General features: G+C 31.6%; 2 protein-coding genes and 1 pseudogene across 2 annotated transcripts; 2 read left to right on the top strand and 1 right to left on the bottom strand.

Moving 5' to 3' along the window:
• Positions 1 to 1,907: 1,907 nt before the first annotated feature.
• On the top strand, positions 1,908 to 4,124 carry LOC122606996 (annotated as a pseudogene).
• A 1,617-nt stretch (positions 4,125 to 5,741) lies between these two features.
• Positions 5,742 to 9,792, top strand: LOC122606927 (sn-2 acyl-lipid omega-3 desaturase (ferredoxin), chloroplastic-like). The gene is made up of 8 exons (XM_043779820.1): positions 5,742 to 6,350; positions 6,915 to 7,004; positions 7,742 to 7,808; positions 7,907 to 7,999; positions 8,236 to 8,421; positions 8,540 to 8,620; positions 9,057 to 9,194; positions 9,354 to 9,792. The coding sequence occupies exons 1-8, from the start codon at positions 5,845 to 5,847 to the stop codon at positions 9,528 to 9,530; spliced, it is 1,338 nt and encodes a 445-aa protein (XP_043635755.1). The 5' UTR covers positions 5,742 to 5,844; the 3' UTR covers positions 9,531 to 9,792.
• A 2,302-nt stretch (positions 9,793 to 12,094) lies between these two features.
• LOC122608253 (trihelix transcription factor GT-3b) lies at positions 12,095 to 14,054 on the bottom strand. Its single transcript, XM_043781340.1, has 2 exons — positions 13,624 to 14,054; positions 12,095 to 12,675 (listed from the first exon to the last, which is right to left on the bottom strand). Exons 1-2 carry the CDS (start codon positions 13,900 to 13,902, stop codon positions 12,127 to 12,129), a joined length of 828 nt encoding a protein of 275 aa, XP_043637275.1. The 5' UTR covers positions 13,903 to 14,054; the 3' UTR covers positions 12,095 to 12,126.
• Positions 14,055 to 25,325: the final 11,271 nt, after the last annotated feature.

Genomic DNA, 25,325 nt, shown 5'->3' with positions numbered 1-25,325 from the left:
ACGTTCATTTTACGTGATCATATACTTACACATCATATATCTGATACACAATATAATGTATGGATCTTTGTTGTTTTTTAATTGATTAATTAGGGGTATTCAGCTAAATGAAGCATTACAAATGCAAATGGAAGTTGAAAGACGTTTGAACGATCAACTTGAGGTACTGTAAATTAATTACTCGTCTATGATTAAAGGTAATTATTTATCAACCGACACAAAAATCAGCTAGGTTGTTGACGTTGATCTTACAAAAGTTTTGTCTTCAAATTAATTAGTGTCAACAAAGACAGTTGCATCCATTGATCAATTTGCCCTCCACACCATTAATTAGCGCGCGGTGATATGTGTGTAATTAAAGGGAGTCACGTACATCACTAATTATAGCGTGTTTTTTTGTTTTTGTATGTATATATAATTAATAATAATAGGTTCAAAAAAGTTTGAAGCTGAAAATGGAAGCACAAACAAGGTTTCTAGAGATAGTTGCTCAGGACTACTACTACAGAACCAATAATAACAATAATAATAATGTGAACACCAACAAACCATTAATCTCTCTTGCATCCTCCCTTCCTAATTCCCTAATTTCTGATGAATCTGAAACTATCACCAAGCGGGATTATTTTGATTCTGATTCTGAAGTTGACAACATAAGCAGCCATATGATGATCAGGCCTCGACCTGCAGCAGCAAAGAGGGCTAGAGTGGTGCTTGTACATGACGACGACGACATATCTCCCGATATATTGAGTAGACTCGACTACTCTGAAAGTTACGTTCCAAAAGACTTGAAGAAGAATACGTTTGGTTCTAATTCTACTACTCGAGACAATAATAATATGATGTTTCCATGGATGAGTACGATAGCTTTTTGTAGCTCGCTCGCCCCTAATTTCAGCTTCACATAACTCTTTTGGTTAGAGTCGAGCTCCTTTGAAGAAATTTTGTCAATTCATGTTGGAATATAACATATTGCGCGCATTCTGTTTTAAATAAATAAAAGATCGATCATTTGTATATTGATCATTTGTATATTGATCTTCATAACTAAGAATATATATATATACGTACAGTACTATCGTTAATGATATGTACGTACGTGTTGGTGTTTTGTACGTGCGTGCGTGCGTACGTACGTATTTTATTAGTGTTGATGAATATATATGCCAAAAACTGTACACAAATAATTTGACATAATTAAGTTTATAATATCTATAGTTGTTTAAAATATATATATGGTTACACAATCTTATGCTCTTTTTAGAGAGATATCGTTTTTCACATTGACTAATTTTCTAGATTTAATTTGATACTATATATATATGATCGATATCCCTTGGAGACGTATTATATATATATGTATATTCAAATTTAATCATGAAAGTTGAAAGCCCTAATTAGACCTACCTTGTTGCTAATATATACACTGCGCGCACTCAGGTTCGACATCGAGTTTACATAGAAGCCATTATCAAATTAAAGGTAATGAATTAATTTATTACTTTTCGTTTTCTTTTTTATACGAATAATAATAAATATCAGCAATTTTTAATTCTGTTTGTCATGAACAAAATTAATTAAGCGTAAGTAGAGATTTGGTGGCATGCGTTGTTTGTTGTTATGTTTGACACAATTCAAGTCTTACAAATTAAAAACAGGAATAAGTTGGACATATATTTTTTTCATTGAGAGATAACAGTAGATGTTTAATTAGTATTCGATCGGTTTTCTCAACTGAGTAATTATTATATATATGACTAGTTGTTGTTGTTCAACTTCCGTCCGGGATTCATTCCAATCTTATTGGGGTTTGTGTGTGCAGGTTGAAGCATTATATATGTACTACTAGTGTATCTCATAGGCTAGCTGCTGAGTAGCTAGTAGTTCCGATCGAGATCGATAATATGTCGAGTAGGGTGGCAATTGGGATTGATCTAGGGACAACATATTCGTGTGTTGCTGTTTGGAAGAATGCTCGTGTTGAAATCATACCCAATGATCAAGGCAACCGAACCACGCCCTCTTGTGTTGCCTTCACTGAAACCGAACGTTTTATTGGCGATGCTGCCAAGAATCAGATCACTGTCAACCCCATCAATACCGTCTTCGGTCAGTCACTCAGTCCATCCATTCATATCTGTCAACCTTACGTTTTCCTTTGATCTACGTACGTACTTGGTAACAAATAACTTTGAATAATGTGTATGTTTCTAATCAAAGAGTATTTTTATTTGTATTTTTCAGATGCTAAACGGTTTATCGGGAGGAGATTCAATGATGACATGGTGCAGGCTGACAAGAAACTCTATCCTTTCAACATTGTGGGAGGACTCAACGATAAGCCAGCGGTCTTGGTTACCTACAAAGGTGAAGAGAAGCGTTTCTCACCCGAAGAGATTTCTTCCATGGTTCTTGCCAAGATGAAGGACATCTCCGAGGCCTTTTTGGGCACATCTGTTCGTGATGCCGTAATAACAGTCCCTGCCCATTTCAATGACCATCAGCGTCAAGCAACAAAGGATGCTGGTTCAGTTGCCGGATTGAATGTGCTGCGTATAATCAATGAGCCTACAGCAGCTGCAATTGCGTATGGTTTAGAGAACAAGTCTGGTTTGAACCGTCAAACGATTAATGCTCTGATCTTTGATTTGGGTGGTGGCACATTTGACGTTTCTCTTGTAACTATTGGCAATGACATGTTTGAAGTTAAGGCCACGGCTGGAGACTGTCGCTTGGGTGGGGAGGACTTTGATAATGCAATGGTGAACCATTTTGTTGAGGAGTTTAAGAGGAAACATAGGAAGGACATAAGTGATAACCCAAGGGCTCTAGGGAGATTGCGGGTTGCTTGTGAAAAAGCAAAGAGGATTCTCTCTTCTACTACTCAAACTTCCATTGTTATCGATTGCTTGTCTGAAGGGGTAGATTTTTCAAGCTTGATCACTCGGGCAAAGTTTGAACAGATAAATGCGGGTTATTTCAATAAGTGCATAACAACTGTTGAAAAGTGTTTGAGTGATGCCAACATGGACAAAGATAGTGTGGATGAGGTGGTTCTTGTGGGGGGCTCTACTAGGATTCCTAAAGTACAAGAATTGCTGCAGGATTTCTTCAACGGAGTGGACCTATGCAAGACTATAAACGCAGATGAGGCTATCGCGTACGGTGCAGCCATTCTTGGGGCAAAGTTAACTGGAAAGGGTGATCAAACAGTGAAGGATTTGCAGCTGTTGGATGTCACTCCACTCTCACTTGGTATTCAAACCGCCGGTGAAATTATGAGTGTTTTGATCCCGAGGAACACTCCCATACCTACGAAAGTTGAGAAGGTTGCTTCAACGACATCAGACAACCAACCTTGTGTTTTGGTCCAAGTGTATCAAGGTGAAAGGGCAAGGTCTAAGGACAATTGTTTCTTAGGTGAGTTTGAGCTGTCAGGCATACCAATGGCACCAAGGCGTGTACCTCGCATCAATGTTTGCTTTGAGATTGATGTCAATGGTATCTTGAGCGTCTTGGCTGAAGAAATAACAAGTTGAAGGAGGAACAAGATTGACATCATTAACGATACAGGAAAGTTGTCAAAGGACGAGATTGAAAAGATGGTGAAAGACGCCGAGAAGTTTAAAGCTGAAGACCAAGAGCACAGGAAGAAGGTGGAAGCGTACAATAATTTGGAGAATTATGTTTACCACCTCAAAGACAAAACCGAGAATCCATCAATTGCTTTGAAGCTCGGCCATGGAACACTGAGGAAAATTGAGACTGCAATTGATGAGACTATCAATTGGCTTGATAGAAATCATGATGCTGAAGCCACTGAGTTTGCGGAGAAGAAAATCACATTGGAAAGTCAATGCAAACACATAATTGCTTATTCAAATGATGAGTAATGCCTTCTTGCTAATATGCAACGTTTTAAACATCTTTTTATTGGGGGTGTAATTCATGATTTAGTATTTTTTTTTAGCAGTGAAGTTTGATTTTAGTTTGGTGTCACATATTTTATTTGATGTTGTAGAACTTGTATAAATATTTATGCCTTTCCACACTATAGGTTCATCAACCTTTTTTGAAAACTGTATATGGGTAATAAAGTTTAAATGTATAACTGAAATAAAGTCGACCATTATGTTCTTAGTCAGAACCTTTTTGCAATTAGGAGAAAAAATATTTATATGAATGAACTAATTAATAATGGTAAAAACAGAGTATGATACCCCATCACCCCATATAATAATGTAGCATGTTTCCAATTTGACAACCCCAAAAAGTATGATGCATCTTCTATTTGTTTAAACCGTTCAATCTTGCCTGCCGTCCTTAAAATCCATTGAAAATAAGCAATTAAGGAAAAAGGTTTTTTTTTTTTTTTAATAAAATGAATTATAGAAATATATCATAGAACGAAATGCATTTTTGGTCCTGTGTTATCACACCATTTACAAGTTTCATACAATTAAATTTGTGCAAGATGGTATTCGTGGTCCATGTGGTATCACACTAGTTGCATCCTTGATTCAAAACTAACTGACCGTTAGTTTTTATCTGTTAGTGTAGCCATGTGCTCCACACGTGAGAGGCAAAATTGTCGTTTCCCATAAATATTCACTGTTCATCTTTTCCTATTCGTTCTATATCATATATTATATACCTTTATTAAAAGGGAATGAATCATGAACAGTACAAATAGATGAACAGTGAAACAGGCTAGCAGGTAGCTGTGCTACTTATTCATTTTTTAAAAACGTATATATTTAATACGTCAAACGTTTTTACGGCTTTATCATATTGTTTTTATTTAAAGTTTTTAAGATTTTGTATATCTTTATTTTTGATTTGGTTTATCCTCATTTTTTATAGTGCTTTTATTTCCTTTGTTTCTTGTCTCACCCCGTATTACCTTTTCGGCTTTTCTTGCGCAGCTGCCTGCCAGTCTGCATTTTTTTTATTAAACTTTTTTAAAAAACGTATATAGTCTATATCTATTATTGATTTGGCTTATCCATATTTTTTATAATGGTTTTATTTGCTTTGTTTTTTTTTCTCACCCCGTATTACCGTTCGTCTTTTACCACGTTGCAACCCTTTTTGGTTTTTATTGCGTAGCTATATGCCAATCTGCTTTTTTTTTATTAAATAAAATATGTGTCTAATATGATAACTTTTAAGCGGGTCTACCATTATGTATCACTATTTTGTTTCAATCGCACTTTTCTCATTTGTGGTTTTTACTAATATGTGGAAAACTTATATTCAACTATTTTTTTATTGTACTTTTATCCTTTGTAGTTTTAACTAATATATTGACTACATATAAATTTAATGTATTTGTTACTATAATTTTTTAGAAACGTTTATGGTATTGACTTTAGGCAAATATGTAATTCATATGTCAAAACTTTTACTAACATATATAGCTATACATTATCTATAACAAAATCTAACCACAATAATTGATACTGCGTAATGCACAGAAGTAACCTAACGTGGTTTTTTCCTTATATATATTTTTGAAATAAACCTATCAATGACATAATGTTTTTTTTAATTAAATGGTTAAAGATTTAACTTAATTACACTAAAAAATAATAGGTGTTTTAATTGGAAAATTGAAGAATTTTACTACTAGTTTTCAACAAAACACCACAAAAGAAACCAACCAACCAATCAAGTTGTACTTTCTCAATTCTCAAGACAAAAGTATCCATAGGATCTAGTTGCACCCCAGATACATCTATGCATACATCTACATATATATACCCATAAAATAGTAAAGTATCTAGGGTTAAGTGGGAAGAGAGAACATTATCTTTCCGTCTATCTTAAGGTTCTCTCACAATGGCAGGATTGGTGTTATCAGGTTGTGCCCTTAAACCTTATTCCCAATCTTTAGCCATACCCACTAAAGGGTTTATCAAAAACCCATCCAAGATTCTTGTTTTCAACCATAAAGATCCAATCTTTTCATCAAAAACAGCCCCAGATGGCCTTATTTCTAAATGGGCTGTCAAAGTTAGTGCCCCATTCAAGATGCCATCATTAGATGAACAAGATTTAGACATACAGAGAAATGGTCTTGATGAAAAGATTGTGGAAGAAAAGGATGATGTATTTGATGCAGGGGCACCACCACCATTTAAGTTGGCTGATATTAGAGCTGCTATACCAAAACATTGTTGGACTAAAGATCCAATGAGGTCAATGAGTTATGTTGTTAGAGATGTTGCCATTGTTGTTGGCTTAGCAGCCGGTGCAGCTTATCTTAATAATTGGCTTGTTTGGCCACTTTATTGGGCTGCTCAAGGGACCATGTTTTGGGGCCTTTTTGTTCTTGGTCATGATTGGTAATTTTATCATTTTTATCTTCGTGTCCCTTTTTAACTATAGCGTCACGACCATTTAAGTTGGCTGATAATGAACAGTTATCTTTTTAGATAAAAGAACTACTGGTATAGTAAATAATGTTAGAGTAAATATATTGCCATTCGTTTGAGATTTGGATATTGTTCATATTGTTTAGGCTCTCTGTTCTTTTGTTATGAACTTTATAATTGGTAATCTAAATTATACATTCCTTTTAGCATCAATCCTAAATTTGTGTTATCAGTTTTGACTTCTACTAGTCAAGGTGTAACTTGACCTTAATAGGTCAAACTAGTTTGAGGCAAATTTAAAAATGGAGAGTAATTATGTTCGCTATTGTTGCAGTTTTTCCGTGTATTATTTAAAAAGAACTACCTGTGGCTGTAGCTAATGTTACCAGTTTTGATTGATAGTATCATTGATAAGAATGCCATGAGTTCTGCTGTAAGCATAATACTTCGTAAACCAGTTGACTTTAAAAGTCAAATGGAACTTGCTTAAGTTGTTTGCTCTTTGAATCTTGATAATGTTGTTTTTCTTTGTAGTGGCCATGGGAGCTTCTCAAATGATCCTAAGCTGAATAGTGTGGTTGGGCATCTTCTACATTCTTCAATTCTTGTACCTTATCATGGATGGTATGCTTTTAAGTAACTTGGGTTGGAACACTTCTGCTCTATTTTACATCATGCTATTTCAGTTGTTAGCTCTAGATTTTGATCCAAAAAAATGTGGATCTGCCATTGGTTTGCTTATCGACTTTTGCCGTAAGTGTGAGAAATGGTCAAAAATAACTGAAGATTTATTCAAACAGTAAAAGTAAATAGTAAATTGCATCATGAAAAACTTGATACCATGAAATTGAGTTTCATCATAAATTTACTTGAAGCTTTTCCCTACGGTGTATATATTTAAGGTGTGTCAATTTAGAACACCTAAAAGTAAAAGTTCTAAGAGACGGTTGAAAAAACACTTGTATTAATCACATAATTATCTCATGAATCACTATTGACAAATAGATTTGCATCAATCTTTTCCATGGTAATTTGTATAATACAACTTTAGCATACTTGCATCTACCAGCAGTTTTTGGGTTAGAAAGTTATACACTTTGGAAGTTGGAATATACAATATTAAGTTGGTCCAATGTTTTTAGTCATATTTGGATAATTGGATATGAGGTAGACTGGTCAACAATCTCTATCTTGTTGCTATTTAAGTAGGATTCTCCAAATTGTGAATGCCATTCATACCATTTGGATTATGAATTGACAGATGATACCATTCATTATAATATTTATATGTGATCAAAAGATGTTGTATGAATATGTCGTCCATATAGAGTTCTTCAACTGAACATTAATGTATATGACAGGAGAATCAGCCATAGAACGCATCATCAAAACCATGGGCATGTTGAAAATGACGAATCTTGGCATCCGGTATGTTCGTACTATCAGTTGAAACATTCTTTTGTTGAATATGTTGTCTTGGAAATTATTGATCATTATTATTGGTTTTCTGTCTTATTTTCTTACAGTTACCCGAGAAAACATTCAGGAGTTTGGATTGGATTACACGAATACTGCGCTTCACCGCCCCTTTTCCGTTGCTTGCGTATCCATTTTATCTAGTAAGTTCGCTTTTTTGTACTTTTGAGAAGTTAATGGGATGATGAAAATATGAATCTCTCTTAAATTTTGAGACCGTCACCTTGTCCTTTTTGTGAAATCTTAACGAGTTAATTATACTATGTCAACATATTTACACAGCAAGAGGACATGATACAATGCCCTAACAGACCCATTTTCTATTTGATGGCTTTTGTGGAATAGACAAGTTAACAAAATCCATGGTTTTTCTTTACAGTGGAATAGATCTCCCGGAAAGACTGGTTCACACTTTGATCCAAATAGTGACTTGTTTAATCCAGTAGAGAGGAAAGACGTGATCACTTCAACAATTTGCTGGACAACAATGTTTGCTTTGCTTGTTGGTTTGAATTTTGTTGTTGGTCCAATACAAATGCTAAAACTCTATGGCATTCCATATTGGGTAATTTGCAATATCCCTTCTTTTTTTTCTCTCTTTTTTTTTGTTATGACTTCTAATCTGGTAAGAAGAAACAAGAGGTGAAATTAAATAATCATTTCGGATTTTGGTTTCATTTCAGATAAATGTTATGTGGTTGGACTTTGTTACTTACTTGCATCACCATGGTCATGAAGATAAACTTCCATGGTATCGCGGAAAGGTATATTTCATATGCTCACTTTTCTCTTTGTTAACTTATTTTGCAACTGTAGTTAAGTTATTCAAATTTATACTCTTTGCATCACATAAAATTTGGCATTCTTTTTTATGAAACTTGCATCTTAGATTTATCTATATTCTCATTCTCATCATTACGAAGTATGAACGTATTCTTTTATGCTGTTATTGAAGGGTGGTTTATACTTTTTTCTTGTGATTTAAGCTCATGTGACATAAGGCTTTTAGTGATTCACATAGCACTTTTATGACTTTCCAATTGCAACAGAGATATGAATGGAATATATGGGCTAATAATTGTTCCTTTTTTCCTTTTCTTTCTCTCTTTTTTTTTTTTTTTTCCTTTTTAGTGTGAAGCCAACTTATTACAAGAAAGAAAGTTACATTGGCCGGCTAATATTTGTGTTCTGTTTTTATAGGAATGGAGTTATCTTAGGGGGGGACTGACCACCATTGATCGTGATTATGGTTGGCTTAATAATATTCATCATGACATCGGAACTCATGTCATTCATCATCTCTTTCCCCAGATCCCGCATTATCACCTAATTGAGGCTGTGAGTATCTTCTCATAATCCATATATCATCAAACTATTCCTTTTTCATATGCTCCGTGTCATCAAATAAAATGCAAGAAGTAAACTGATTGAGCTTTGAGAAAGTTAGAAAGTAAACAGCATGCTCAAACTAATATACTTATGATTTCTCCATTGCAGACGGAGGCTGTTAAGCCGGTATTAGGGAAATATTATCGTGAGCCAAAAAAGTCACAGGCTCTACCTCTCCACCTACTCGGGGAACTAATCACTAGCTTGAGGAAAGACCATTTTGTTAGTGACACTGGAGACGTCTTGTACTACCAAACTGACCCAAAGCTTAGCGGGGAACAGTAGTTAAAAGATCATTTAGGTATACGTCGATATTGGCTTGGGATGATGACCATTATGTGTCTTATTTCAAGCAACAATTTTTTTTTTAAAGATTATTTCAAGCAACATTAAGTTATACATCTATATAGTATGTTAATAGAGTTTTGAGGCGCAAGTTTAGATGTTTAGTAATTTCTTTATTTATTAGGGCCATTTTTTTTGATGTAACATTAACATGGCTTTTGATGGAAAAAAGAAAGGAAATGGAGTATGCTTTGTTTTGCTACTATGATATACAATGAGTAGTGTCACTTTACTCGTCAATTTTGTTGCGAATAAATTTCGGTGCTCATTTTTTTGTGTATTAAAAAATAAAAATTCTCAAATGTAATTAAGATAAATCCGTCGTGTCTGGTTTTGAAGAATGCATAACCACCAACAAAGGGCTAGTCCATTGGAAGCGGGCCTGAATTAGACATCAAAGCCCGGAGTGAAAAAGCCCGAAATTATGGAATGATAAATAATGATAATTACTCTATATTTTGTCAAGAAGGAAAAACATGTTGTTATTGTTTAAAGTATTTTAAACTCGTTATTCTAACCTAACTACGTATATACACAAAAATAAATTAATTAAAAACATTACATAAGTTATTCTAACTAGTAGAGTTAAAACTTGTGAAGGTGACAATATATCATTAATAATTAGAGTTCTTCTGAAATACTTACTTGACAAATAAATTTGTAAAATAATGTTAAAAAGATTGGCAATTAGATTATTAGAAGCTATAAGATTGTTGTATTAGTAAATTCTGTCAAAGTTTATGTAAGTTAGATATACACAAAGAGTTCATCAAAGAATTGTTCTTTTCTCCAACAACATATGTCAAATGTGATACATCTAGGCATGGGGTTTAAAGTTAGGCATGTAATCATTGTAAAGCAGGACTAACTTTCCAACTGGAATAAAAAGACAAATTTTTGAACAAGTCGATAGTTTTTATGTAGTCATTTTGGTGGTAATTTAATTACAAGGAAATACAGAAAATCTCTTGGAAAGATTAAAACATTTTAGATGTCGATGTTATATAAAACTCTACAACTTTTACTATTCAAGGCATTGTCACAGGACTTCATTTCATATATTTTAATTTTATCTATGTACACTATTTGTCATTGCATAACCGTGTGAATAGTATATAGCAAAACGAGTAGATTTGACATCCAAGGATTGAGATTCTCCTTAGACATGATCACATATTACACCAATATACAGAGGATGCTGATATAAGGTTGTTAGATACTTAATCTTAGGGGTAGAATACTAACATATTTTTTTTTAATCTATAAAATTTATGGGACCTAAATATTTATTTATTAATAAAAAATATTAAAAAATTTATATGTGAGAAGTTTCACACATAAGTTTAGCTACCAGACAGCCTTAATGCCTTATATTCACTTTTCCCATATATATATATATATATATATATATAGGAAGTGAGTATGGGGTTGTCCCCCATCTAAGCTTAGATGGAGAACCCCTCACAATTTGGTTTTTTAATCCATAAATATCATGGGAACCCCATCATTTATTTAAAATACAAATATTATTAAAATATTTGTGTGTGAGGGGTTCCCCATACTCACTTTTCCCTATATATATATATATATATATATATATATATATATATATATATATATAACTACAACATCTATCTATCTATATATAATATATAATGGATATGAATTAGATTGAATGGACAAATATATATATGGGGGAAGTGAGTATAAGGTTTTCCCCATCTAAGCTTAAATGGAGAACCTTTCACATTTGGTTTTATAATCATAAAAATCATGCAGGACCATGTATTTATTTAAAATTCAAACAAATATTAAATATTTGTATGTGAGGGGTTCCCCATCTAAGCTTAGATGGGGAACAACCTCATACTCACTTTTCCCTGTATATATATATATATATATAGAGAGAGAGAGAGAGAGGTGAAGGTGGTGCTGTTATGTACCTAAGTTGGGTGAAATCTCTCTCACATGTTGATTTTTTTAATCCATAAAAAACATGGGGGCCAATTATTAATTCATTATACATTAAATATTAAAAAATTAGTTTATGAGAGAGATTTCACTCAATTTAGGTGCATAACAGCACCACCTTCACTTTTCCCTATATATGTGTGTGTAAGCTTAGGTGCGGAACCCCTCACATACTAATATTTCATTATTTATTGTTTAATTAATAAATGTCAGGGGCCCCATTATTTTTATGGTTTAAAAAATTAATGAGTGTCCGACATCTAAGCTTAGGTACATAACAGTCTTATATTCCCATCACTCTCTCTCTCTCTCTCTCTCTCTATATATATATATATATATATGAAATCAAATCGATCAGCAAGCAAAACTTTGCACATCTCTTCAAAATCGACTATTGCACAAGCTAATTAGTACAACACGCCGGCCTAATAACAAGATGTGTTGGTCTTCGACTAATTAAGCCCTTCAATTCCTAGCTAGCTAATTAATTAAATACTCAATAAAACAAAAAACGAATTTGAAGCACCAATTAATTAAGCGAGCTATAATAGTTAAATTAAATGAATTAATGTGCTTCTCGATTGAGCTTGTTTAACAGAGCAGTTATAAGGGCATCTCGTTTCTCGGATCTGGATTCCTCTCTGATCCGTCTCTGTTCTTCCCTCTCTCGCCAGCTTTGATCGAACATAATCCTCTCATTCTGCAGCGCTTCCATCGTTTGCCTCCATTCCATCTCCTTGATCCTCCTCTCCTCTTGTATGGCCTCGTACGCCTTCATCCATCGCGTTTCCATTTGCATTTGTTGCTTCATGAAGTCCTCCAGAATTTCTTTCAGGTTATTAACACTACTATCCTCCATTATCCCTGCTTTGTTGCTGCTCGTTACCATCTTATTCTTTTTCTTCTTATTATTATTCTTGTCCACGTCACTCTCATGATCATGTTCATCCTCTTCATCATCCGAAGTAGACAGATGATGCTTCTTTGACGATCCGCCACTCTCTGCTTCCAACCATAGCATTCTTTGCATTCTCCCCGTAAAGATGGCTTGCAACTCGTTATAGAACGGGAATTGTTGCCTCAAACCCTCTTGTGATTCCATTGTCTCAAAACCCTATAATTATTACGTACTCCGTATTATTAGTATTTGTTTCATCTCTATCTATATACACATATACCTAGCTAGCAACATGAGAACTATATATATATATATAGAGAGAGAGGTTTTCCACGTCAGTGGAGTTGATAATATGCGGTACTAGCTTGTGCTTATTTGCTCTAGCTAGCTAAAGTACGTCGTATGCTTAAATGAATTTCTATATATATATATAGGACTTAATGTAAATAAGATAAAATGTAATGGTACGTGGTGGTGAATTGAATTCATTGTTTTCTGTTTATACTGCACTACAATATTGTAATGGTTTAATTTCTAGATTGAGCTGCACATGCATAACAACATATGTATATCATGTGGTGTTTCGATCTAATTAATTAAATTGTCGACTGTCTTTTTGAAATAACATGTAGGGTACGTTCAATGTGCATCATCAGCATAAGAACCTTAATTATTCACAAGCAGATCGATTTATGACTATGGGATATGATATCTCTGAAGTTTCCTTTAATTTGTCAGGTGTAGTATTACACCGGCCGGCCTATACACTCAATAAAATATTATATGTTGCGTATTACTTAATTTGTGAAACACCAAATGATCATCAGCTTCTGAATTATATATCTATCTACACCAGATATTAATTGTTTAATTAAACAAACATTTTAATTTTGTATTTTTGGTGATTAATTTTAATATTATCTACAGATGACTATATAGCTAGATCTACGACTTTTTCTTCGTTTTTTGAAAGAAACATATGTATGTTTAATTAATAGAGTAATTAAAATTTCTAACAAATTACTCGATCTATTATGTAAGTTTTGCCTAGCTATATATATATTGTGAATAACTAAAAGAGAAAAAATCATGATACAGTAATAATTAAGTAACAATATATATATATATATATATATTGATAAACAATAATAACAATACGAGTACCTTGTAACGTGTAACAAGATTCTTCCATTTGCATTTGCACTGCTCGCCACTACGATTATATCCCCTCTCCTTCATCTTTGTAGATATAACTTCCCACAAAACCTTATTTCGTTTCGTCTCCATGAACGTCGGATCGAGCTCGGCTCTTATCATCAAGAAATCCCTTGTTTCTTGTACGCTCCATTGTGGAAATCTATCACCGCCCGCTGCAGTTATTGATTCTACACTCACACTCACGCTCATTTGATGATGATGTTGAACCTCGCTGCTAGGCTCCATATAATATATATATATGCGCGCATATATGTATGTATGTATAGATCAAATATATATATATATATAAGTAATAGATGAATTGGTAAATAGTACTAAGTAGTTGATGAATTGGGAAGGAAGAAAGAGATCTTTTTGGGTAATGGTTTAGAAAGGGAAATTATAATTTAATTTAAAGAAGAAAAAGAGTCTTGCTAGGGAGAAGTAGCTAGAAAGCTTTATACGATGTGAATATGGTCAAATGAACGCAAAACAAAAGAATTATATATATTCATGCTACCTTCAATTTATTATTATTATTATTATAATATGAACCCAATTTACTTTTACATTTTTTTAATTGGTACTACACACAAAATCTAATTCTTATTACTAGTATTTAAGTTTCGAGAGAAAGACTTGTTTGTATTAGTCACTTTTTGATCTTATATTATTAATTAATTTCCTTCTGTTTTAATAATTTAGGAAATTACGTACGTACGTAAATAGTACTGTACTACAATACAGATATATTAAAATTTATGAAAACATCATCAGCTAAAGTCGATCTACTGAGTGAACAAATGTCATTTTATTATTACAAATCCTAAAACCATTTATGTGGATCTATCTAATACATATCACAATAATGTAATAGACTAAAAAACCATTGTAATATATAGACTAAAATATATTTTAAACTCATAAATTCCAACATCTATAGTAATGCAACTTTTAATAATTCTTTTATTATTTGTTTAATTTACATTAAAAGATTGAAACTAATTATTATTATTATGTTCTTTCGGTTAATTAAGGCAAATATTATTTCAAACTGGTAACAAAAAAATCCATCAAGCTAGCTAGCAATAAAATTTAAAAATTATCCTTAATACTATTACAATATATTCTATTTGATATGCAACCAAACACACAATTACACAACCCATATAGTTTTAAATTTTCTAAATCTCTTTTTTTATGTATTTTTTTTAACATCATTGGTGATTGAACTTAGTGTCATGCCTCTTCATCGTCCGGTAGAGATCCACCACGTCACCAGCACAGTCAATTCAAGGGCATGACAGGTGGTGGAAGTCCCACTACTGTTCTGTAGCAAACTAGCTAATGCTAGAGAAAAACCCTATGCTCCACCTCATTGACAAAGACTTCTCAATATCTCTTTTAAAGGTTTTGAACCCATAACTAACATTTGGCTGAAAGACATAAAGAACATTAAATGTCCAATTGAGCTAAATCCCAAGGACTTTTTTTTAATGTATTTTTAAAACATTAAAGTTTGAAGTTAAACTAATTATTACTGAGTATAAACGAAAATACATATAACGTTTTATATCTAAACTAAAAATGAAAGTAATAATTTATTGCAAAATATCAATCTTAAGAACTTAACAATAATACTAACCATCATATAATATCAAATATCACTTGGTTTCTCAAATAACATTGTACAGTTTTTGCGACTTTATATATCTATCACTAAATGTGGCCAAAGAAAAAATAAAAAATTGAGTCGGAAAAAACCAAAAATTGAATACGGTCTAAACCAGATTTGATTAAACCGGATCTGGTTTTGTAAAAACCGACGGTTTTAAACCTGCATGGTTTTCAGGTCTCAAGATCGATTTAAGATTGGAGATCGGCTTCATTTTTTAGGGAAAAAACCGGAAAAAAAGGGTCAACATTTGACCAAAACCTATTTCAAGCTGGTTCTGATTTAGGCAAACTTAATTTTTAATCTTGTTGACCAAAAATGGTTCTAATTAGTTCCTTTTTCATTTTTGAACCCAGCTATTTATGACGTACGATGCATTGCATAAACATCATGTTAATAATTATATGTATAAAACGTAATCATGCAGCCACATCAATCGATAAGTTGACATTTTAATATACACATCAATTTATTTGATATGTAGTTTTGGTATCACATTCTATATATATATATTAGTGACTAATTATTACTCTTTTTGTCTCAAAATATGTACTTTTTGATATTTTTTTCATCTTAACTTTACGTATTATTGTTTGTGTTATATAAAATTTGTTTAAAAAATATATAAACAGGTGGATTGGTTAAATTTATTGATGTACAGAGTAATTTTTATTAAATGCATATAACATAGATAAAACGTATTTAAACCTAAAGTTAAAATATAAAGAATTTAAATTTTAAAAGTTTAAGTATTTTTGAACAAAAAAATTGAAGTATAACATATATTTATAATTGCGCTGACAATGTCGACTAGATTCTCTCATATATGTATTTCGTTATTACAAAAATATATTTTGCTTAAAACTTTATTATTATTATTTTAAGACAAAGGGATTACCTTTATTGAAATAAAATAAATATGGGAAAATGAGTGGAAAATACCTGGACAAAACGAACTCTTTAATTTGTTCTCAAACTCATCCTTCTACGCGGAAACTTAAGCCCCTCGTCGATCTCTTCTATCTTTCTCTCTCACATTAAATTTTCATTTTTTTAAATTATGACTTACGTACACATTTGTTCACATTACGTTACTTGTCGTCATGCTTACAAAAACGTATTATTTGTTTTTATACACACAATATAAGTACAGTAATAATTACTTGAGTCTTGTTTATTCTTCTTTGTATTATTGTATACGAAACTTTGATCAAACTATTTGGAACATTCATAAATATTAATGATCTAAATGGTTAACCAGTCAAGATGTTTATAAAATCAGATATTACTCCTCCAATAAATAAGATGTTTTCATTTTGATGCATTAAAAGTCTTTAAAACTAACATAATGTATAACTAATTATCATTATTTAAATGTTTAACAACACATTGATTTGTCAAAATCTAAAAAATCATGTTTTTTGTTTTACACATCTATTTTGATAAATATGTATCCAAGATTGGTACACAAAATTAAAAAAATATGATTTTTTCGATTTTGACAGATAAATGTGTTATTAAACACTTAAATAATGATAATTAGTTCTGTCAATTAGGATCCAAAATGGGTTGTGTCAAATTAACAATAAGTCACAATTGACGGTTATGATTGTCTATCCAAAAATTCTAACATACAGAGAGAAATATAACTTTACATAAATATAAGTGCAAATCTATATTATATATATAAAAAATAGCTATTTATTTTTAAAAGTGTTAAAAAAATATATAATATTTTCACTTAGCACCCTTAAAATATTTTCATTTATACTAGTACACTACCCTCTTAACATTCATGATTAAATTACATTACCAATTATTAATCTTTTAAAATATATATCTTCATAAACCATTTAAATCAATGACTTTTACATTAATTATCTACACTACTTAACGCCTCATCTATCACCAATAGTCGCCCTACCACCACATCGTCGCCGCCATTACCACCGGCGCATTATTCATGATTAAATGACGTTATTAATTGTTTATTTTTTAATATATCTCCATTAACCATTTAAATCAATTACTTTTACATCAATTATCTACACTGTTTAACGTCTCATCTACCGCTAACAATCGCCTTAACCACCACATCCTCACCGCCATTACCACTGATAAATTGCATGGATAATGTGTTAGTTATATATAATATATTTACATTAAAAAAGATTTGGCCATTGGAGTGCAATTCCGCCACTCCATACACACACTATGTACATCTCACACTATGTACATCTCACAACTTTCTGGAAACCATGTCATGAAAGAGATTTAATATTGTTGTTTTTGAACTTTTTAGATGAAAAAAACTTTTATATTATACTTTCTAGCTCTATCCATTAAAATGTCCATTTTTAAATTTTTAAACTTTTTCTTTTGCAGCTTTGTCCAAATATATTTTTATTTTTATTATATAATACTTGATAAAAATTATATGAATTAATTAATATATAGATGTGTTTTCATTGGGATAATTTCCATCAAGCATTATATAATCCAACGAAAAATATTTAAGATTAAACTTACAAAAGATAAACTTTAAAAATTTAAAACTTGACACTTTTAAAGAGACACGTGGTACTTTGTAATGAGATCATCAAATTGATGATATTTGATTTGATTTTGTTTAAAAGTTGGTATCTAAACTTTTCTTGTTTAATATGAGAACCATTTTTGTTTTCAAAAACTATGGGAACTGTCAAATTTTGTATTGATAACATGAGTTTTTTTGTTTATTTATATGTGAAATGATATAGCATATTATAGAAGAAACTTTTTTAAATAAACTTTCAAAATAGTCTTTTGTGAATGAATATGTTCATGTTTCGTTCACTGTGACCAAACAACTATATATAATGTTTTGAAAAAAAAAATTGCAACATAAATTTTTATAACGTGTCACATGTGAATGAACAAAAACATGTGATCCAATATATAATTTAACAGTTCTCAAAGTTCTTACAAAAAAAATAAATTTTCAAAATAAGGTACCCTATATATATATATATATATATATATATATACATACCTAAGTTTAGGTGTAGAACCTCTCACATGTCATTTTTTAACACCAAAAAATTCAAAGGGTCCATGTAATTTATTTATTAGAAAATTACTTAAATAGTCAAATTTAATCCTCTATGCCTAATTATGGACACCTACAAAATAATATATCATATTATTCAATACTTTCTTACTACTAACCCATAATTGTAAGGAATGTCAAAAGCCAATTACATGTTGCCATGTGGTTTTTGTTAGACCCCACATTAAAAGACCCAAATATTGGCCTTAGGTCTCTCCTTATAGTAACCTACTTCTACCCATATCTAACCCACTTCTAACACTATTTATCACTTTTAGACACACCAAGACATACCACTCCTTATAACCCCCACTTCTAACACCATTCATTCATTATTATATTATTTCATTTTTATTTTTCACAAAATTAAACAAACACATTTTATTATAATTAAAACACATTTTATTATTAAAAAAAAACATTACAAACACTTAAAAATAAAACATAGAACACATTGAAAATTCTTAAAAAAAACATTAAACACTTAAACCTACAAACTAAACCTAAGAATTAAAACACATTAAACTAAAAATACAAACTAAACCTAGATATCCTTAAAATATGGCCCGTACTTCTCGGTGAGGTTTTTACGCGTAGCCCTTATCTGCTCCAACTCGTCTTCATCTATGCCGGTGGGGATTAGCTACTGCAGAAGTGCGAAAGTCGCCCTGACCTTCTTGCGAAAGCGCTCATCCGCTCTCAGCTTCCGCTCCTCCTCTACTTTCTTCCTATCCTCATCAATTTTTCTGGCCTGCTAATCTTGCAACAGGAGCATTCAATCAAGGTTGTTCAAGGCCTGTTCTGACCCACTCAAACCACCACGGCTAGAAGTGGCATTTGAACCACTTGACATTTTCCTGCTAACATTATGACCCGGTGGTCTACGAATTGGGTCGTCTCCAAACAACCGGTCTGTCACCACATCCGGGTTTGCACTCGACTGCCCCAAATCAACATAATCACTCACCCCCCTTCTGGGAACACTATGATCTTTCAGCACCTCGTAACACGCCTCAAACTGATACTTGGGCGATCCATGAACCTCCAAGTACTGAAGGTAAGCTTGGTTGTACACTTGTCTCTCATCTACACCGCTCTGTCGTCCATGGTCTTGCAGCCTCTTCATAATTGCTCCAAACTTCTTAGTAGTACTATTGATCTTGTTCCACTTTCCTTGTAACTGACTTTTATTTCGTTACTTCGGCAGGGGGGTCTTGGTTGTACCATTCGATCACTTTACGCCAAAACATACTCTCGTCTTGGCTAATACCAACAATTGAGTCTTCTGACGCATGTACCCACGCCCTAGACAACAAAACCGCCTCGTCTATGGACCACTTCGCCTTTTCAGCTGTAGCCACCCCTTTCTTTGTCACTCGCCTGGGCGGTGCAGGAACTTCTTGAACTTCTTCTTCCTCTGCAGATGCGACACTAGTTCGTGCCGGTTGTGAAGAAGTCTCACCTACAGGCCTCTGGTAGGACGCTCTCGCAGCCTGAAATTGGTTAAACTGTTGCAGCAACAGGAACTGCCGCCACTGTTCGTTAATCGATGGCGTACTTAACAAGCTCGTAAACGATTGGTTTATCGCACCAAAGTTGCTAGAGGCCTACTGGTGGAGATCCTACTGGTGGGAGATCCTACTGGTGGAACGGATCCCAAACCTAGAAGCGAGTCAAAATCATCCATGACATTTTGGTATTGGGCAGGGTTTTGGGTTTGGTTTTGGTTTTGGTTTTGGTTTTGGTTTGCAAGATTTTTGTTTCTCCTAGGCATTTTGATTGATGAAATGTTGAGAGAAAGATGTGTTTTTGAGTAAGAAAATGGAAGATTGAAGTAAAATGTGAAGAAATGGTGGTGAAATGATGTTGTTTAAATAGAAATAAAAAAAAATTTAAAAAAATTGGAAGAGGAGGAGCGGCCCATTCAAGTAGCCGTTGCTACTTTTTGAAGTTCAAAATTCGTTTTTTTAAGTAGTTTATACTCGAGTTTGGGCCGACATGTCTAACTAGTCGTGCGTTCGAAATCGGACGTGTGAACCAGACGCAGCTGGTGCTTATAGCGTCTAGCTCGTCTGGTGCGTCGGAACGGGAGAAGACGCACGGACGGAAGCCTATAAGGAGAGGCTTTAACATAAAGACACCTATCTAAAATTTTAAACTACATAAATTCTTTTAATTTAATTAATATTATACCTTGTTTAAAATATTGTTGTTAAAAGTAAAGTTTATAATTTTCTCTTTCGTATCGCACTGACATAGTTTCGTCTACATACTTAATGTTTAATTTTTATTTTTGATTATGTAAAGTATAAAATAACTAATGCTCAAGCCCGTCCATTTGATGGGTATTTTCAAGATATATAAATCTTATAATAATTATGAAACAAAAAATGTATGACTAATATCACAACTTAATAAATACGAAAGCTAAATAAGAAACATATGAAAATTAACTCCATATAAATATTGATTCCGGTTTACCCTTTTTATTTTTAACTTCAGTTAAATAAAAATAGAAACAAAAAGTGTATGACCAATATCACAACTTAATGAATACGAAAGCTAAAGAAGAAACATATGAAAATTAACTCCATATAACTATTGATTCCAGTTTACCCATTTTTTTCAACTTTCGTAAAATAAAAAGAGAAACAAAAAGTGTACATTATATAATTTGAAAAATACATACCAATTTATCAACAAAGACCATCTCGAACGTTTTGATTTTCTTCTGGTTGTTCCACTCCGAAACAGTGCATACATGCACAACACGGAGTCGTAGATGATGTCATGATGGTTAACATGTGTTGGCTTAAAATTTTCAAGATGAACTAATGTGGTCTTATTTTTAGTTATTGAAGATGAAGTCATAATGAACCTATAATGGACAACAAATTAAATTAAAAGAGATAATAATAACAATAACATAAGAATTCAATGTTAAATAATAATAATAATGACTAATTATGAACAAAATATATAAATAAAAAAACATTTTTGGTAGTCAACCGTATTTTAATTTTTGACCGTAGGTTTTTTTAGGGTTGAAAATATGTGAGGGCTTATTTTAAGTGATATATATATATATATAGATATTGATGATGATGATGATGATGAATGTTGATGATGATGATGATAATAATAAAGATTTTTTTAAATAAATATTAAAAATAGAGGATTAATAAGGAGGAAATATTAGACTAAAGGAGGGGGATTAAAGGTGTCAAGTGTACCCCAACTCCTTTTTTTAATTTTATTATAGATAATAAAACAGTAATAATATACTAGTAACTTTGTGAGATTAAGTTTTTCTTTTAATAGTAATCTTTGTGGAGTTATATTTTAGATATGTTTAGTAAGATTTTCATATCCTTTTAATAGTTTTATATACTTAGGTTTATTTTTAGGTCTTTTTAATTAGGTTCTTTTATCCTTTTGTTATTATTTTGAGAGAAAAAAAGGAAAAAAATATTATAAATATGGATCCAACAAGAAACAAAGGGTAATATCTAATTGGTTTATGGATTTTCTTACTATTATTAGTTGGTAATAAGGAAGTGGTAACCAATATGGTAATTTTTTTTTTTGTAGTTGTCCATGTTTGGACATAAAGGCTCAAATTTGACTATTAAGAATTTTCCGTTTATTTATTTTACTACAAATATTAAAAAGTTAATATGTAAGTGGATCTATACCTAAACTTGGGTACATAATAACCACATATTCACTTTTTCGTATATATATATGGTTGTCGGGTATCTAAGTTTAGGTGTGGAACACTCACATATTATTTATTTAATCCATAAAAATTATGGGGGCCCATGCATTTATTCATTAAAAAAGAAATAATAAAATATTAGTATGTGAGGGGTTCCACACCTAAGCTTAGGTGCCGGACAGCCTTATATTCCCTTTTCCCTATTTATGATTTAAAAATCAAGATGTGAGGTGTTCCGGTCTAAGCTTAGATGGGGGCAGTTTGGTAAATGTCGGTCGTATTGGCCGATATCTCGGTTTCGGGATCGGATGCTCAAGGAGACAAAATGGGTGGGATCGACTCAAATATCAGCCAACGCTAGTCAACCATGGGATATCGGCCAAAGCTAGTCAACCATGGGATATCAGCCAAATATCGGGAATCTCGTGTTAATATCGGTCAAATATCGCCATGGATCGGTCAAACTCAGCCAAGGTCAACAAAATTCAATTTTATTATATTTTTTTGTTTTTCAAAGGTCTTTAAAATAAACCCTTTTTCAATTAAACAAACTATCTATGTACAAGTTTAAAGAATTATGTTAATGTTTTTAGACAATTATTTTTAAACTTGAATAATTACGTATTGTTTTTCGACAATTATGTTTAAGTTTCAATTTACTAGATATTTTTGACATTCTATTACATATAAATTCATAACTTATTATTTTTACATATAAATATTTCCCATTCCGATATCTCCTCGATATCTCCCTAATTTTTCAAAAATTACTGTCTCCCCATCTTGTCGATCTGATCCCGATCTACGGGAACCTTGAATGAAGAACAACTCCATATTCACTTTCCATATTTATTACTTTCATCATGTTTTTCGATTTGTCTGTCATTTTTATGTTTTTTAAGATGAGTATAATTGAGTACGATTGCTTGATTAAAGTCTTCAATTTATTTAGTGATCTTTCCTTAACAAAACTAATGTTTTACAAAATCATGCATTATACAGGTATTAACTTAGTATATATACTATCCAACAAAACAAATCATTTTTTTTCCCTCAAGTTTTCAGCTTTTGAAAAACCAAAAATACCTTTTATTCACTAATTTAAACACTATCATATAATATATATCTATAATACTCTTAATGAAATAATTTATAATATATAGCGCTCAACACTTAAAATAATTACAAAACCACCTTTTACATCAATTACTTTTATATTCACTACCATCGACGTCCTCATCACGGTCCCCACTGTCACCCCCACCACCGTCACCACCACCACCTTCGCCATCACTACCTCCACCGTCGTCTCATTGCGCTGGTATAAGTCTAGTATACATAATGAAAATAAACGAATGATCAAATTTTGATTAATTGACATCCTGTTATTGAACCATGCTTGTTTATACTTAACTATTGCTCAGGTTCGTCTAATAGACGAGTGTTCTTAAAATATATTGATTAAAGTTTAAAAAATTAGAATTCAGGAATATTAAATAAATACCAAGTAAAATTAAAATACCTAAAAATAAAACATAAAACAATTCAAATAAAGTAAAAAGTTGAATAAGTAATGCATAATAAACATATATTCTTAGTAAATTGATTCTTGATAACAACTTTTGATTTTCTTTTAGTCAAAGCTAATTCAAGAGTGTTTTTCTTATGCAATGACAAGCTAACGAACAAACAATAATTTCTTTTGGTTTCCATCAAATATAGACGAATTAAAAATTTACACAGTAACGGTATGATTCGAGCAACCATCAATATGACCAATACCATAACTTAATCAATACGAAAGTTAAAGAAGAAACATATGAAAATTAATTCCATACAAATATTGATTCCAGTTTACCCCTTATTTTTCAACTTTAGTTAAATAAAAAGAGAAAACAAAAAGTTTATAATATATAATATGAAAAATACATATCAATCTATCAACAAAGACCATCTCGAATGTTTTGATTTTCTTCGGGTTGTTTCACTCTGAAACAGTCCATACATGCACAACACGGAGTCGTAGATGATGGTTAACATGTGTTGACTTAAGATCTTCAAGATGAACTATTGTGGTCTTATTTTTTGTTGTTGAAAGAGAAGCCATAATGAACCTATAATGGACAAAAAAACTAAATTAAAATATATAATAATAACAATAACATAAGAATTCAATGTTAAATAATAATAATGATGATTAAATCTGATTAAAGTATATATATATAAAAAAACATTTTTGGTAATCGATTGTAGGTTTTTTTTCTCGGCCGTATGTTTTTTTTTTGGTTGAGAATATGTGAAGGTTTTTTCTAGGTGATATATATATATATAATAGGTCTTTTACCCGCACAATGTGCGGCTACTCAAAAATATAGGTGAATTAAGTTAGCTAAAGTTTATAGTGTATACGCCAACAATTATTAATAATTTATTTTTTTACTTTATATACACGGGTAAAATTTCATCTAAATTTTAAGGGGTCGCATCATGTATTCTTGACGATAATTTATCAATTTGAAGCCAGTTTTTCATAAATGTTAAAATCCTTTAAATAAGGCCATCATTTTAAATATAACATATGTTACTTAAAAGCATAGACAAATTGATTGATATTGTATTGTGGTTGTGATTTTAACTATTTACATTTAACTATGTATTTAAAGAGTTTTTATATCTTTGCCTAAAAATAATTGCCATTAAAGTTTATATGAGGTATGTAATTGCTATTTAAATGACAAGTTAACTCAAGAAGATGATGATCTTATACTAACACTAAAAATAACATAATAAAGAATAAATAAAGAATAAAACTTAAGTAACAATATTGAGGAAAAAAAGAAAAAAAAAGTTGAAGTAACAATCAATTAAATTGATATGGAATAAAATAAAAATTGGTAATATATTAATATATTTATAGCCATATACTTATTCACATACGTGATGGAAGAGATTAGATATTATTTTTGTAATCTTTTATATATGGTTATTAATATTAATTAATATTTATATGTTTATATTCAACTTATTTTCTTTATTTAGTATTTATTTTAATTTAAAACTTGTATGGAAAAAATATGGAGATGACACATAGGATAGATCTTAGGTGGCAATCTTTAAAGATAGCTATAAAATTAAGAGGAGGGCTAAGAATGATCAGATAACTACTGTTTTATTAGAATTATAGATAT

Source organism: Erigeron canadensis, chromosome 7, assembly GCF_010389155.1.
Source record: "Erigeron canadensis isolate Cc75 chromosome 7, C_canadensis_v1, whole genome shotgun sequence".
Lineage (NCBI taxonomy): Eukaryota > Viridiplantae > Streptophyta > Magnoliopsida > Asterales > Asteraceae > Erigeron > Erigeron canadensis.
The sequence above is the reverse complement of the archived record's forward strand: the minus strand, read 5'-3'. Positions and strand labels throughout refer to the sequence as shown.

What these genes read in the sequence shown, in the direction of transcription:
- LOC122606927 (XM_043779820.1), top strand. Translation starts at nt 5,845, where the DNA reads ATGGCAGGATTGGTGTTATCAGGTTGTGCCCTTAAACCTTATTCCCAA. An exon ending in TTTGTTCTTGGTCATGATTG is followed by an intron (nt 6,351 to 6,914) that starts GTAATTTTATCA and finishes TTTTCTTTGTAG; the next exon opens with TGGCCATGGGAGCTTCTCAA. An exon ending in ATTATCACCTAATTGAGGCT is followed by an intron (nt 9,195 to 9,353) that starts GTGAGTATCTTC and finishes TCTCCATTGCAG; the next exon opens with ACGGAGGCTGTTAAGCCGGT.
- LOC122608253 (XM_043781340.1), bottom strand. Translation starts at nt 13,902, where the DNA reads ATGGAGCCTAGCAGCGAGGTTCAACATCATCATCAAATGAGCGTGAGT. An exon ending in ATCTTGTTACACGTTACAAG is followed by an intron (nt 12,676 to 13,623) that starts GTACTCGTATTG and finishes TAATAATTATAG; the next exon opens with GGTTTTGAGACAATGGAATC.